Consider the following 14,567-nt stretch of genomic DNA (forward strand, 5'->3'; position numbering starts at 1 on the left):
AATCCAGGGCTTCCTGCAGTGCCTGCCAGACAGGCAGTCTACTAACCGAGCTACATCCCAATTCCCTATGTAAGTTTTAAAATCTATTTTGGCAACAGATTATATTCCATTCCTTCTTGACTGGTGAACACCATAATATATACTATTACTTAAAACTTCAGTTTTTCCCCAAAACTTATTCAGGCAGTCTACCTACCTTATATCCATACATAGTTTTTCTTTCCTGTTAATCAGGATTTCTCGGCTATGATACTATTGACAATTTAAATAACTTTGGAGGTGTGTCTCGTATATTGTAGGATTCGTAATAGCATTCTTAGTGTTCTTAGACGCAAGAAGTACATGCACAACTCTCACACCAACTTGTGACAATAGCTATCTCCAGATATTGCCAACTGTCCAGTAACAAACAAGATGGCCTAGTAGAGAATGACTGTGTATAGAACCACTTCCTTTCCCTCCTATACAGGTTTTCCCCTCCCACAAAGGTACCGTTCTTGTTCAGCAGCAATGCCTATTGTAATGTGCTTCTGTGGTAGCTTTGAAGTTGTATTTCTGTTTTTAATGTTAAACACTTCTTTATTATTTTTTTTGCCATAATGAATAAACACTCAGTGGTACTGGATAATAGTCTCAACTTTCTTGTTGCTTAGTCTGGTTTTAGTCTTACAGAGTTTTTTTTTTTTCTTTTCTTTTTTTTTGGAGCTGGGGACTGAACCCAGGGCCTTGCGCTTGCTAGGCAAGCGCTCTACCACTGAGCTAAATCCCCAACCCCATCTTACAGAGTTTTAAAAGAACTTCTCAGCACATACTTTGATCTGGGCAGTTTTTTTTTAAACCATCCTTAACCTGCAAATTTAAAGAGATTTATTTAGTTTATGTGTTTGACTGTTTTGTCTGCATGTATGTATATGAACATGCATATGACTGGTGTTCGTGCAGACCAGAAGAGAGTGTCCGATCCCATGGAACTGGAGTTACAGACAATTGTGAGTCACAGTGTGGGTGCTGAGAACCAAACCCAGGTCCTGCAAGAGCAACAGTGCTCTTAACTTTGGACCACCTTTGCCAAGAACTTACCATTTTAATGTCTTCTTGTTTCATTTTTTTTAAGACAGGGTTTTTTTCTGTATAGTTCTGCCTGTTCTGAAACTCAAAGATTCCCTTGCCTCTGTCTCCCAAGTGTGTGTTAGCACCACAGGCTTCACTTTAATGTCTTAATGACAAAATTAAATGGAAAGCAGAGATCGAATCTGGGGCTTGGGACCTGTTCTGCAAGCAGACCTGATACATGTCAGCAGGTGCTTCCTGCGTGAAGTAAAGTGCTCTGCCAACTGCTTAGGAATGCTGTTTTTATGTAGATGAGGGGCATTTAAACGTGTATATATAGATTGAAAAGAGGGAATTAGTGGGAAAAATGAAATGAAGGTCTATGAATGGGAAAATACATAAAAGCATCTGGGACTAAGGACAGAGCCTCGATAATGATGGGTGGAAAGACAAAGGAATAAGTTACAGCCAAGTAAAGAGCGAGAGGAGAAAGGTAAGGTAGAGAGGAGAAAGCTTAGGGACCTTCTGTGTTAGCATTGTCTCCATGACGTTTTTTGATGAAGTCTACTAGTAGAGAGTGAATGTAGCTTTGTAATATTGAACATAATGAATGTTTAGAATAGCTGCCATACGAGTTAAGTTTAGATAGGCAAGAGCATCAATTGACCACAGGTTCTACTAAGGCCAATAGCATTGTTGTAATGGAGTTATCCCATTTGGTTATATTATTTCTTCAGGCAGAAACACAACACACACACACACACACACACACACACACACACACACACACACACAGACAGACACACACCATTCTATGGTAGGAAGGGTTGGGTAAGAAAGACACTTTCCTAGCATGTGTGAGAAACAGGAGAGAAAAATAAGCCTGTTGTGAGAATGGCAGGTTGCAGGTGCACTGAGTCCTTGGGAACACAAAACTGAAATGATTATGTTCAAATAGGCAGTTTAATGCCCCCCCCAGAAGCTAATCTTGAGATATGAGACAATGTCAAATTGATAGTCACAAGAAGGGAGAAAATAAGGTCCATGAAAGTGCAGTCAGCTGGGAGTTTCAAGCTTTACCTCATTATAAACAGGGAATCTGAGAAAGCTGGCTTGGAAGAAGAAAGCTATCTTTTGGCTCAATGTTTCAAGGATTCTGTCCAGTGTCTTGTAGCCCTTCACTGGGTCTGTGCTGAGGTGGAATATCATTATGGAGGAGACTAATGGAAGAAACCTGTTTGCCTTGTCTCTGGAAAACAGTCAACAGAACAGGGAAGGTCAAGATACACTCTTCAAAGCAATGCTTCCAGGGGTCTTCTTCCTCCAGATACAATGTTTTCTAATAGTACATTCAACTAAGAGAACTCATCAGTGGCTTTTGTGATCTAGTCAGCTCTCAGTGGCACTACCAACTGTGGATGAAGCCTTCAACATGCAGCCGTTGAGAACATTTTCTATCTAAGCTCTAATAGGATCGTGTAAATATTAGTTTCGGGTTGTAAGGAACCCAAAGCATGGCTGAGTATGTACAGAGTAGAGCTGACAGTAATGCTGTAAGTTCTCAGTGCGTCTGCACTTCCTTCACACAGCACCTCAGGTCAGGTAATCCAAACAGTGGGAATTGGTTTCATACTCCGAAATCTAGGAACTCCAAAGTGATATCACCATCAGAATTGGTGTTTGATGCAGTTGTCTTCTCTGTGCTCTCACACTGGCAAAAAACCCAAAGGGATCTAGCTAGTTGTGTCCCATCCATGAGTGACAGTGTGGCCTATCGCACTATACCCTCAATCTCTTTTTGTGTTTTGTTTTGTCTTTTCTCTTTTCTTGTTCTTTTCTTTTCCTCTCTCTCTTCTTCCTTTCCTCCCTCCCTCCCTCCCCCCTCCCCCCCCCCTCTCATCTCTTTGTTTTTTGGAGCTAAGTCTATGTAGGCCTGGCTCTGCTGGATCTTGCTGTGTAGACGAGGATTAAAGGTGCATTCCACTGCTGAGTCACTCTCCTACCTCTTAACAATGTTTGGAGATCAAATCTCAAAAGGAAGTTTGAAGAAGACAAAAACATTTAAGCTTGGTTTTTATGAGAAAGGATAAGTGCAATGGACTCACTTGCATAAACCTAACATTTGGACCTTTGTCCTTTGAACTTTACTTAAGCACCACTCTCAGCAAAATGAATAGAATTAAGGTATTACCTTAGTATTGACAGCAATATTTCGATGAGGTCTTTGTTTTTTCCTTTCTCAGGCAAAAATCTAGATATTTGCTAGATGTTTTCCAAAACAAGTTTTTGAATTTTGTTTCCTGCTATTAGGTATTAATATCAATCGAGGCCTTCTGTGCTTGGGAAATGTAATTAGTGCTCTTGGAGATGACAAAAAGGGTAACTTTGTGCCCTACAGAGATTCCAAGCTGACTCGACTGCTTCAAGGTAAGCCTGAAATGCCTCTAAAATAAGAAAGAGGAGCTTGGAGTGAGAGTGTTGACAAAACAAAGGTGAAAAAGGCAACAGGCTAATGGGCTGTCACAGTCACTGCAAGTTGATAAACAGGTGAAATAGCTATTGACAATCAGGTGACAGATAATGGGGAAATGTCTTCACAGATGGCTTCGAGAGCCAAGAAATCAGTACTTTGGACTTTGCACCTGAAAGGGAACTTAGTTACTGTGTCTTTAATTGACAATATGCTAAGAAGAATTCTTTGGAGTGTTAGAACCTACATAGAGGAGGCATCCTAGGAATATTTAATCTCAGTAGACACGCCTAACTTATCTGGGCCAGGCCTGGTTGTTTTAAACCAGATTAACTGATAGACTCATAGTTTCTCTTGAGTATAGTGATATTTCAACTAGGATTCTAAAATATATATCATTTTACTTAGCCGAAATTTTAGTATTTTTATATTGAAGCAAATTTTAAAAATGGCCCCGCACTCACAAGTTTATGTGCAGCACAAATTGTAATCAGTGGACTATAAAAAAAGAAAAGAAAAGATGAAATTAGGAGGAGATAGAGGGTGGCTCTGGGAGGAGTAGGGTGAATACTATCAAAATATATTGTATGCATATATGAAATTCTCAAACAATACTTAGAATTGTTTTAAAAAGTAAAGCCAAATAGTCCTGAAAAATAAAATCAAGACTAAATCAAAAGTATCACTACAAATTTTTCTTTCATCTTTGAATTTAATCGGTCCAAATAGCAGCCTTTGCTTGCATCCTGCTTGTTTAATTTCATTTGCTTTCATTGTGCTTTCTTTTGCAGATTCTCTAGGAGGCAATAGCCATACTCTTATGATCGCCTGTGTGAGTCCTGCTGATTCCAACCTAGAGGAAACATTAAATACCCTTCGCTATGCTGACAGAGCAAGAAAAATCAAGAACAAACCTATTATTAATATTGATCCCCAGGCAGCTGAACTAAATCACCTTAAACAACAGGTATAAGGTTTTATAGGAAAGTTGTAAGTATGAGAATGGAATGATAGAGCGTCCATTTCTTTGTTCTATTTATACTTTTAAAATAAATCCGAATACTATATTTGCTATCCACTTAAAAGAGTGGGGATGCCATTGGGGATTTTACTGATAAAAGAGTAAAGTGTAGAAGATGAAGCAAGAAACCTTTGCAGGAGCCAAACCCTGACGTTCCTTAATATGTTCTCTTAAAGATCTTGGAGTTGGAAAGTACTGAGAACTACAGATTTTAAGTAAGAGAATAACACGATGAAGTGTGGTTGAGGGAAATCTGTTTTCTATGTACTTGTACAGAGAACACATGAGACGTGGCCATGACTAAAGAGAAGTGAATAAGCCAGGCTTTGTATTAACCTGGTGAGAACTATGGCCTGAATTAAAAACAGTAGCAATAAAGATGGAGTAAAGGTAACACATTAGAAGACAAGGAGCAAGAGGAAAGGAGAGTTAATGGGGTTCGCTTAGTTGCAGAGTTAATGTAGGAGAAGAAGGTCTAGTAGGGGTAGCCGAGTTTGATCTTCAAGTTTCTTACTTAGATTGCTGAATAAATTTCATATTCACCAAAGAATGCAAATGGAAACCCAGAGTCACACATTAAAACGGAAATGATATATTTAGTTTGGGCCATTGGGGAAATGTGAGTAGAAAGACCACAAATCTAGGTGGCTGCATGGGCTTGATGTAGAGTGTCTTGGAGGAAGGATGAAGAGGCAGCTTTAAGAGCAGCAGCAGTTAAATGGTATCTGAACTTAGTGAGCACATGAGTACAGGAAGAGGACTCAAAATATTTGCTAGAGGACCAAACCCACAACTCAAGAGCACCAGCACTTAAAGAATGGGAAAGGAGAAGCAGATAAGCATAGACAGGAAATAAACTAATAATGTCACCAAAGTCAAGGAAAGAACATTTCAAGGACTGTTGACATACGTATAAATTTACAAAGAAGTATTAAGTTGGAAAGTATCCATTGATTTCTTTTTAAATCTACAAGGAAGCTGTTGGTACTACTGTGAGGTCAGGGTAGTGCTAAGAGCCAGTCATGAGATGGAAAATAGAACAGTAAATATGTAAATGGCATTTTGTTCAAGGAGGCAAAATGAGAAAAAGCAATGGTCCAGATAATCAAGGATAAAGAAATACGGGTTTTATTTTAAATATGGGAGAGCCTTGAATAACTAAAAGAACTGACAGAAGAGACTGAAGCAGAGAACAGGGACTAAGGGCAGATCATCTTCTAATTGCATGTAATTGGGTGTGAGGATAGGGAAAGGGCTCGAAGAGACCACACATAGCTTAAAATCACTCAACTGAAATGGAAAGATAGCCAACTCCATGTAAGTGTGTGGCAGTATAAATAGGACTCGTGAGCAGCTCACTGTCCTTGGGATAGGAACCAAGAAAGCAGAGTTGTATTGATGTGGGAAGTTTGGAGGGTTTCTGCTTGCTTACTTGGTTTGGTTTGGTTTGGTTTGGTTTGGTTTGGTTTGGTTTGGTTTGGTGTTTTTCAGATAGATGCATGCAGCACAGGCTGGCCTTGAACTATTTATGTTGTTGAAGATCCTCCTGCCTCTGTCTCCTTATTGCTGGGATTAGAGGTGAACACCACCATGTTCATGTGTTGATCTAAGGTTTTTGTTTCTTTGTTTTTGTGTTTTGTTTTGAGACAGAGCCTTACTATGTACCCCTGGCTGGCATGGATTCACTACGGAGACTAAGCTAGCTTCAGATTCACAGACATCAGCCTGCCTCTACCTCTCTAGTGCTAAGATCTCTATAAACATCTCTATACACATCTCTATACACGACCCTAATGATGCAGGTTTAAAAGCATGAAGTTTTCCTGCATGCTAGAGAATAAAGGACTTAGTTTCCACTTGGAACTGTATTTCCCAACTGTTCAGTACTTCTCCATCCTTCCTCCACAGCGACGATAACTATATAGTTAATCTCTCCCCCCCTGTTTCTTCTTCAGGGTCTCTGTAGAGAATAATATTCATTATCTGCCTGCTGGATCTTCTGGTCACTTCCTCTTCACTTGTTTATTCATCCCAACAGTAAATATTTAATGATTATGGAACAGAAACTATACTAAGACATCTTGTTGAGCAAAACAAAGTTCCTGCCTTCATGGAGTTTATTGTCTGGCATGAGAGACAATATTAAGACAATCAGATAATGATGTGTCATTATAAACTGGGATAGTTTGGTATAGTATACTCTGAGTACATAGTAGGGTCTTCTGTTATACAACTAGCCTGAAAGCTTTCCCTGATAGCAGTGTTTGAACTGAGATCTGAGGGCTTGATGTAGGAAGTAAGGAAGGGCTCTAGGGAGAAGAAAGCATTCATAGCAGAGTAACTTATCAGGAGCATTGGCACTGTAGCCAGGTTACCCAGGTTCAAGCCCAAGCTCTGTATCTTATAGTGTGCTTTGTAAAAGGTCTTTGTGCCTCCATTTCCCTGAGTACATATGGAAACGATATACCTGCTTCCTAGTGTTTTATTGTTATATTCGAAGAGCTGAAAAGGGTACCATTATAGCTACTGTGTAGAAAGCAAGGAAAGACTATTACAGTATGGGGCTAAAGGAAATCTGAGATCTCATCGAGGATATGTGAACTGTGTAGAAATTTATTTTAAGGTAGGTAGTAACACTGAGAGTTGATGTTGCTGAAAGAAAGCTTGGCAACTGAATGAAGCGGATTAAAATGGGGCAAGAATGTGTGGATCCCATTGAAGAAGGCACCATAGTCCAAGTGAAAGGTACTGGGAACTTGAACTTAGGATGATAGAAGTAGTGATAGGGAAAGGTAATCAGCAAATAAGGGAATGAGGGTATGGCCCCCAGGTTTGGGCACATAAGACTAATTTTCACTGACCTGGAATTACTGGCAGAGGACTGGATGTGAGGATAGTAGGCAATGAAATGGAAAATCAGGTCAATTATAAGGTTTAAAATTAAGAAAGATAAGCATTAAGATAAAGTTAGAAGGCACACATTTGTATGTGGTAATTTAAAGAGTGGATAAAGATTGAGACTATAAGTAAATAGTTAGTATAGATGACAATGATCTTCAAGAGACTTGGCCATGCATGGGATAAGTGAGACAAAGAGGAACCAAGAGACAGCAATCAGAAACATTGAAGGAAAATTAGAAAGTATAGTATCCGGTAAGCCAAATGCTACCAGTCAATAAGTAGAATGAACACTGGAAAATACCTATATTATAATAATCTGGGAAAGCATCATATTGAAATAGGCTAATGAGAAACGAATAAAAGGAAATAAAGACTACTGGTGTGAATATTTTCCTCAGGCTTTAGCAATGGGAGCAATGGTGAATGTATTATACTAGGAAGGATATGATGGAAGGAGAGGTTGAAGCAGCAGTAAAGAGTGAGGCTCCAAAGCATAAACACAGAGACCAGCCTGAGGAGGCAGAGTAGCTCCCTTTTTGTTACAGAAGGGACTAGAGGATGTTTCCACATAAGCTCTAGGGCACTTACCTATGCCTGACAATGCGTTAACGGTCTTCCATTATTTCCTTCTCTGTTTCTAAAATGAAGAAGGTTATTCTTCAACTACATGCACACTTAAGAGTAGAGGCCATATTATAATTTTGTTACACTGCATATCCCAGTTTTTAAAAGTGGGTACTTAATGACAACTCATTATGATACTTAGATCAAAGACACGGCTCATCATCTTCTACATAGCAGTTGTTCATGGAATGCTTATCTTTTTATCACTGACTCATTAACTCTGTAGTGTTTAAGATCTACTTAAGGTTTCAGAGGCATCAAGTAAAATTGCCCTATTGTTAATTGTAGTGACTTCTTTACAAAGAGATGAGTAACATTTTGCCAGTTGATGTTGACAGTCTATGTATTCTGGTCTGGCTTAGAGTTCAGGAACTCACTGTGAAGCTAGGATTGGCCTCAAAGTTTTTAATCCTCTGTACAAGTATGCACCATGCCCGCTGATAAGTAGCTGATTTTGATTGATAACTAGCTGATTATTTTCATTGGTTCTCTCAGGTCCAACAGCTGCAGGTCTTGTTGCTACAAGCCCATGGAGGCACCTTGCCTGGGAATATAAAGTAAGTCATGGATTAACTTTAAAGCTGTATTCTTTTACCGGCTGTTTTGCCTGGTGACTGTTTTCCTCTGATAACCTATGCTTTCTCAGGCCACTTGATGTCGAGGAAGTGATGTTGCTGACTTGCTGATTTTTTAGGACTTAGTTATCCTTCAAGTAACCCAGTGCCATGGAAAGAGTATGGGTTCTAGACTCAGAAAGGTATTAATTAGAATGTTCCTGTGAAGAAGAGCTCTCTCTGCCATCTGCTTATTTGACTGTTTAGTTATATGCATAGATGCACGAATATTTCTTTTATTCTTAGGTTGACGTCCAACATTATCATTTAGTTTCTTTCCTTCTCTATACAGAGCCACTTCACATTTCTTTAACAACTCCTCAAGGGTGTGAGGATTTTCACAAGATGTTACGAATGTTTCTCCTTGCACCCAATCTGAAATTAACCATTTCTCCGAGGAGCTTTGGTTTCTTGCATTGGAAAATGGTGTTTAGAAACCACGATCTGGGTGGTTCTCTAACTCTGCTCACTGTTGCTAAGGTGTCATTGCCACTGGGCCTTGTTGGTGGGTGGAACTCAGAAATTCCTGTATGTAATAACCTACACATTCACTCAGTTACATTTTTATATGTAAAAAACACAGTTTCCTACTGATAATTCTTGATTTTATTCCAATGGGATTTATTGTATCTTTTACATCTTTAATTTAATTGTGCCCTAAATATGCCTAAGTGATTTTTAAGTGCAAAAAAGCTAAATATGTGAATAAACTCACCTTTCCTTCTCAACTCCACCTATTTCTTCCAATTCCATTGAGCTACATATGTTCTTAGTAACAGATTTATAGTACATCTTGAGCCCAACAGAGAATACTGTCTTCAGCCCTTCACTGGGATCAGTCAGTAAGGAAGAAGGGAGCTTAGGTAGCATGCCACAGAAAAGACATTTATTATTTCTTTCCCCATCAGTAAGAAACCCCAACTCATTTTATTTGCAATCTGTGTGTCTATGTATTCCATTTTGATATATACATAAAGCAGTGTTAGAAACTTAGTTAGGGTTACTAACTAAAACATTATAACAAAAGCAATTTGGGAAGGAGTTTATTTGCTTTATATAAAATTCTACACTGTAGTCCATGATTGAAGGAAGTCAGGATATGAACTCTATAGGACAGGAACCTGAAGAAAGGAGCTGATGCAGAGACCATGGAGGGGTGTTGCTTACTGGCTTGCTTGCTCCTCATGGCTTGCTCAGCCTGCTTTCTTATAGAACTCAGGGCCACCAGCCCAGGAATTGCAGCACCTACACTGGGCTGGGCCCTTCTACATTGATCAATACGGAAAATACCCTACAGGCTTACCTACAGCCCAGTCTTACAAACGAATTTTCCCAACTGAGGTTCCCGCCTCTCAGATAACTCTAGCTTGTGTCAATTTGACACAAAACTAGTTAGAACAGAAACACCAATTCCTATGATAGTGAGAAACAGTTTCGTTAGCTGGGTCTCAACATTTATGTGGCGTTTTTCATTATATTGACTTAAAGTAACCTTTGTTTGAATTTCATTTGGGGTTTTCCTACATCTTGATTGTAATTGCTTTTTTATTTGGGTATGTAAAATACTTTAATGGCTCTAAGAGTCAGATTTTTATGCAAAATCAGAACAGAGAAATGCAAATGAAAATCCTAATGGGATGTTATTTCATACATTTTAGGATGACACTTAACACACACACACACACACACACACACACACACACACACACACACACACAGAGTGTTGGGATGGATGTGAGGAATGTGATGAAGCCCTTGTCATACTATTGGTGAATTGTAAACTGGTGTTGCCACTATGGAAAAATGTGGAGATTTCAAAAAACAAATTTAAAAATGGCCTATTGTACAATCCAGCAATTTCACTTCTGGGAATATATCCATAGGACTTGAAAGCAGGATCTCACAGCTGTGCTCATAGTGCTACTATTGAAAATAGCTAAAAAGTAGAATCAGCCCAAATGTTCATTAACTAATGAACTGACAAAATGTGCTTAGTGATGTCAGCAATATTGCACATAGAAAGCTCTAGACTTCCGTTTTTTCAACTAACAACTATCCACAAACAAAAGCATGTTAATGAAACTCCATAAAGTATAAGCCCAAGTTTCCTGGCATATTCCATGAAACTGAAAACCAAAATCCGTGTGAAGTTCAGACACAGCAGGACTTTAATCCTGGCACTTGGGAGATGTAGGCAGGCAGAGCTCTGTGAGTTCTAGGCCAGCCAGGGCTACATAGTGAAACCTTGTGTCCAAATCTGCATGGATATGAGAATATAGGAAACAGTGTCATTTTGACCATGTTACTTCCTCTCCCAAGTTTGCACATAGTCACATAGAGAACTCCCAGGACTGATGGTTTCTAAGAGAGGAAGAAGAAACCAGGAGATAGAAATCCAGCTTTTCTAGCATTTTAAGATGTTTCTGAGGAGCGCTGCTCCATTATAACCTCACAGGGAATAGAATATAGGGGATACTGTACAGCTCAGTGACATGGCATCGGATAGAAAATCAGGGAGACATAAATTCCACATTTTTGTGCCTGTCACAGTAGTACGCCACCAGGGGTGTAGGTCAACAGCATAGTTCACCTGCAAACGTGACCTCGCCTCTCCCCAAAGTAGAAAGTGCTGAACCTCCAGGCCTACCCTCAGACACTACTCTAGAGCCTGTCTCAGAGAATAAGAAGACCCCAACAACAAATTGTCACAATAAAGGCACATAGAACTCCATGTTCCCATTAGCCTCAAAGTCCACTCTCAGATCCCACCCAGGACAGAAAAATTTAGACAAGAAACAGATGCCAGTATGGCTTTCCTGCAGTTTATTAGCAGGAGTAAAGTTTACTAGCTTTCTTCCCAATCTCCAAGCCTTGATCCAGCCTAGGGAGGAAGGGAAGTCTCAACTATAGTTTCACTTACTGAGACAGTTGGCTCATCCACTTCCAATCCACTTAACACTGGTCCCTTTCCTGTCCTTCTGACAACTGATAAGCTCAAACAGCAGTGCCTCCTGGCCAGAGAGTACTTGTCACCCAGCTAGATCAGAGGCAATGTTTCAGACTGAAGAATATTCCACTCTTACATACAGAATTTTATCCATCCATTCACCTGTTGGCAGAAACTGGGTTGTTTTCACGTGTTGAGCATTGTGAATGTACTGCTCTACACGAGCGTACAGTGTCTGTGTATACCCTTGCTCTCCATTCCCCTGAATATGGACCTAGGATTAGACTAGCTAAATCATGTGTTAATCTTACTTTTTTAAAAAAGATTTATTTATTTATTTATTTATTATATATAAGTACACTGTAGCTGTCTTCAGACACACACCAGAAGAGGGCATCAGATCCCATTACAGATGGTTGTGAGCCGCCATGTGGTTGCTGGGAATTGAACTCAGGACCTCTGGATGAGCAGTCAATGCTCTTATTAACCACTGAGCCATCTCTCCAGCCCCTAATTTTACTTTTAATTGTGTGACTAAACTACCATATAGTTGATAGGCAATATATCATTTCTACCTTCTTACCAGCAGTAGACAAAGCTTCAAGTGTCTTCATATTCTCACTAACACTTATTTTAATACTTCTTAAATGATAGCAAACCCTAATCTGGATCCACTTTTTTTAATCTTTGCATATTATATTACATACTCTTTGTGGTATGTGTTACCAATTTTTTCTCTAATTTATCTAGGCTTTTATTTTGTTATATGTTGTGGGGTTTTGTTTGTTTGCTTTCACCCTAACATGTGGCTCCTGCATCTTTATTGGTAAAATTGAATGTTTGAGATTTTGTTAAAAGCGACACTGGGGCAGAAGAGATGGCTCACAGATACTGCTCTCTCAGACTGGCGCCCCCACTGAGCAGCTTACAAGCACCTGCAACTCTAGAGAAGCCAATGCCCTCTTCTGGCCTGCGTAGGCACCTCCATTCAGATTCCCATACACACAGGCAGGCGTACACATAAAAAGTAAAATATCTTAATCATTTTTCATATAGTACTCATGTTTTGCAGTTCAATTTTCTGTTTGTAGTTTGTTTTTTATATGATGTGGGCTTTTAAATACCTTTTTTTAATGAAGTACTCTTTTCACTTTAAAAAACGATGTATCACAAGACCCTGAGTTCGGTCCCCAGCTCTGAAAAAATAAATAAATAAATAAAAAATAAAAAACGATGTATTTTCTGTTATGGCACATTAAAAAAGAGCGAGGAATAAAACATTAAGTTGCTATAATTTCATCTTCCTGAAACTACTACAAATTTCTCTTCTTTGGTCATTATAGTCTGGGTTTCCCAATAAAATTTTAAGGCTTTAGATAAAGTATAGAAAGCTAGTTTTTATTGGAGGACTCCTTAGAGGCCTGTCCTTATTACACTCACTTTTTTTTTTTTTTTTATTAACTTGAGTATTTCTTATATACATTTCGAGTGTTATTCCCTTTCCCGGTTTCCGGGCAAACATCCCCCTCCCCCCTCCCCTTCCTTATGGGTGTTCCCCTCCCAACCCTCCCACCATTGCCGCCCTCCCCCCATAGACTAGTTCACTGGGGGTTCAGTCTTAGCAGGACCCAGGGCTTCCCCTTCCACTGGTGCTCTTACTAGGATATTCATTGCTACCTATGGGGTCAGAGTCCAGGGTCAGTCCATGTATAGTCTTTAGGTAGTGGCTTAGTCCCTGGAAGCTCTGGTTGCTTGGCATTGTTGTACTTTTGGGGTCTCGAGCCCCTTCAAGCTCTTCCAGTTCTTTCTCTGATTCCTTCAATAGGGGACCTATTCTCAGTTCAGTGGTTTGCTGCTGGCATTCGCCTCTGTATTTGCTGTATTCTGGCTGTGTCTCTCAGGAGCGATCTACATCCGGCTCCTGTCGGTCTGCACTTCTTTGCTTCATCCATCTAGTCCAATTGGGTGGCTGTATATGTATGGGCCAAATGTGGGACAGGCTCTGAATGGGTGTTCCTTCAGTCTCTGTTTTAATCTTTGCCTCTCCCTTCCCTGCCAAGGGTATTCTTTTTCCTCATTTAAAGAAGGAGTGAAGCATTCACATTTTGATCATCCGTCTTGAGTTTCGTTTGTTCTAGGGATCTAGGGTAATTCAAGCATTTGGGCTAATAGCCACTTATCAATGAGTGCATACCATGTATGTCTTTCTGTGATTGGGTTACACTCACTTTAAAGCAATTAACTTCTTTTTATTTCCACTTAGCAGAAGCCTGATACATTTATGACAACTCTATTGAAAATGAGACTAACAGAAAGCATCCTAGCCTTCTGTAGAATATACTGTAAAACAGATCATTTGAGTCCAGATGCGGTGGTACATACCTGTAGACAGAAGCAGGAGAATCCTAAGTTCAAGGGCTACCAATACTGCAAATAGCAAGACCTTATCTCAGCTCCCTTTCCCTAATTCCCTGAAATGTAGCACACGTGCATGTGCGTACACACACACACACGTACATGAACATGAAAGAGAACATCAACTTTAAAAGTAATGGAGTCAGGCTATTGAGACAGCTCAGCTGGTAAAGGCTGTTGTTACCAAGTTTGACCACCTCAGTTTGCTCCCTGGAACCCGAAGGTGGATGAAAACAACCTACCCTTGTACGTTCTCCTGTGACCTCCATATATATGTGTGTCCCCTCACGATACACAAATATGTAGGTGGGTGGGTAAGTAGACAGATACATGTAGTGACTTTTTTAAAGACTATAAGAAACAATAAGCCAAGCAATTCATTATTCAATTTTCATAAAACTGCTTTTCTCAAAAACATATTTATAGTTAGATGTGTCATAAGGCTGTCTACAAAAGGTACATTTGACAAACCTGAGAACTTTCATCTCTTGTCCTTGGATTGTGGGGCTGTGTTGTTGGAATCTT

The 14,567-nt window shown here is 39.6% G+C and overlaps 1 protein-coding gene across 2 annotated transcripts in view; it reads left to right on the top strand.

The window, feature by feature from the left end:
• Positions 1-14,567, top strand: part of Kif4a (kinesin family member 4A) — a 102,443-nt gene that overhangs the window by 33,886 nt on the left and 53,990 nt on the right. For both annotated transcript variants that reach the window (NM_001400930.1, XM_087600908.1), the window contains exons 8-10: positions 3,361-3,477; positions 4,312-4,487; positions 8,562-8,623. In NM_001400930.1, the coding sequence (NP_001387859.1) occupies positions 3,361-3,477; positions 4,312-4,487; positions 8,562-8,623 (355 nt within the window). The remainder of the gene's footprint in view (positions 1-3,360; positions 3,478-4,311; positions 4,488-8,561; positions 8,624-14,567) is intronic.

The sequence above is a fragment of the Rattus norvegicus genome, chromosome X, assembly GCF_021556685.1.
Source record: "Rattus norvegicus strain SHRSP/BbbUtx chromosome X, alternate assembly SHRSP_T2T, whole genome shotgun sequence".
NCBI classification, from domain to species: domain Eukaryota; kingdom Metazoa; phylum Chordata; class Mammalia; order Rodentia; family Muridae; genus Rattus; species Rattus norvegicus.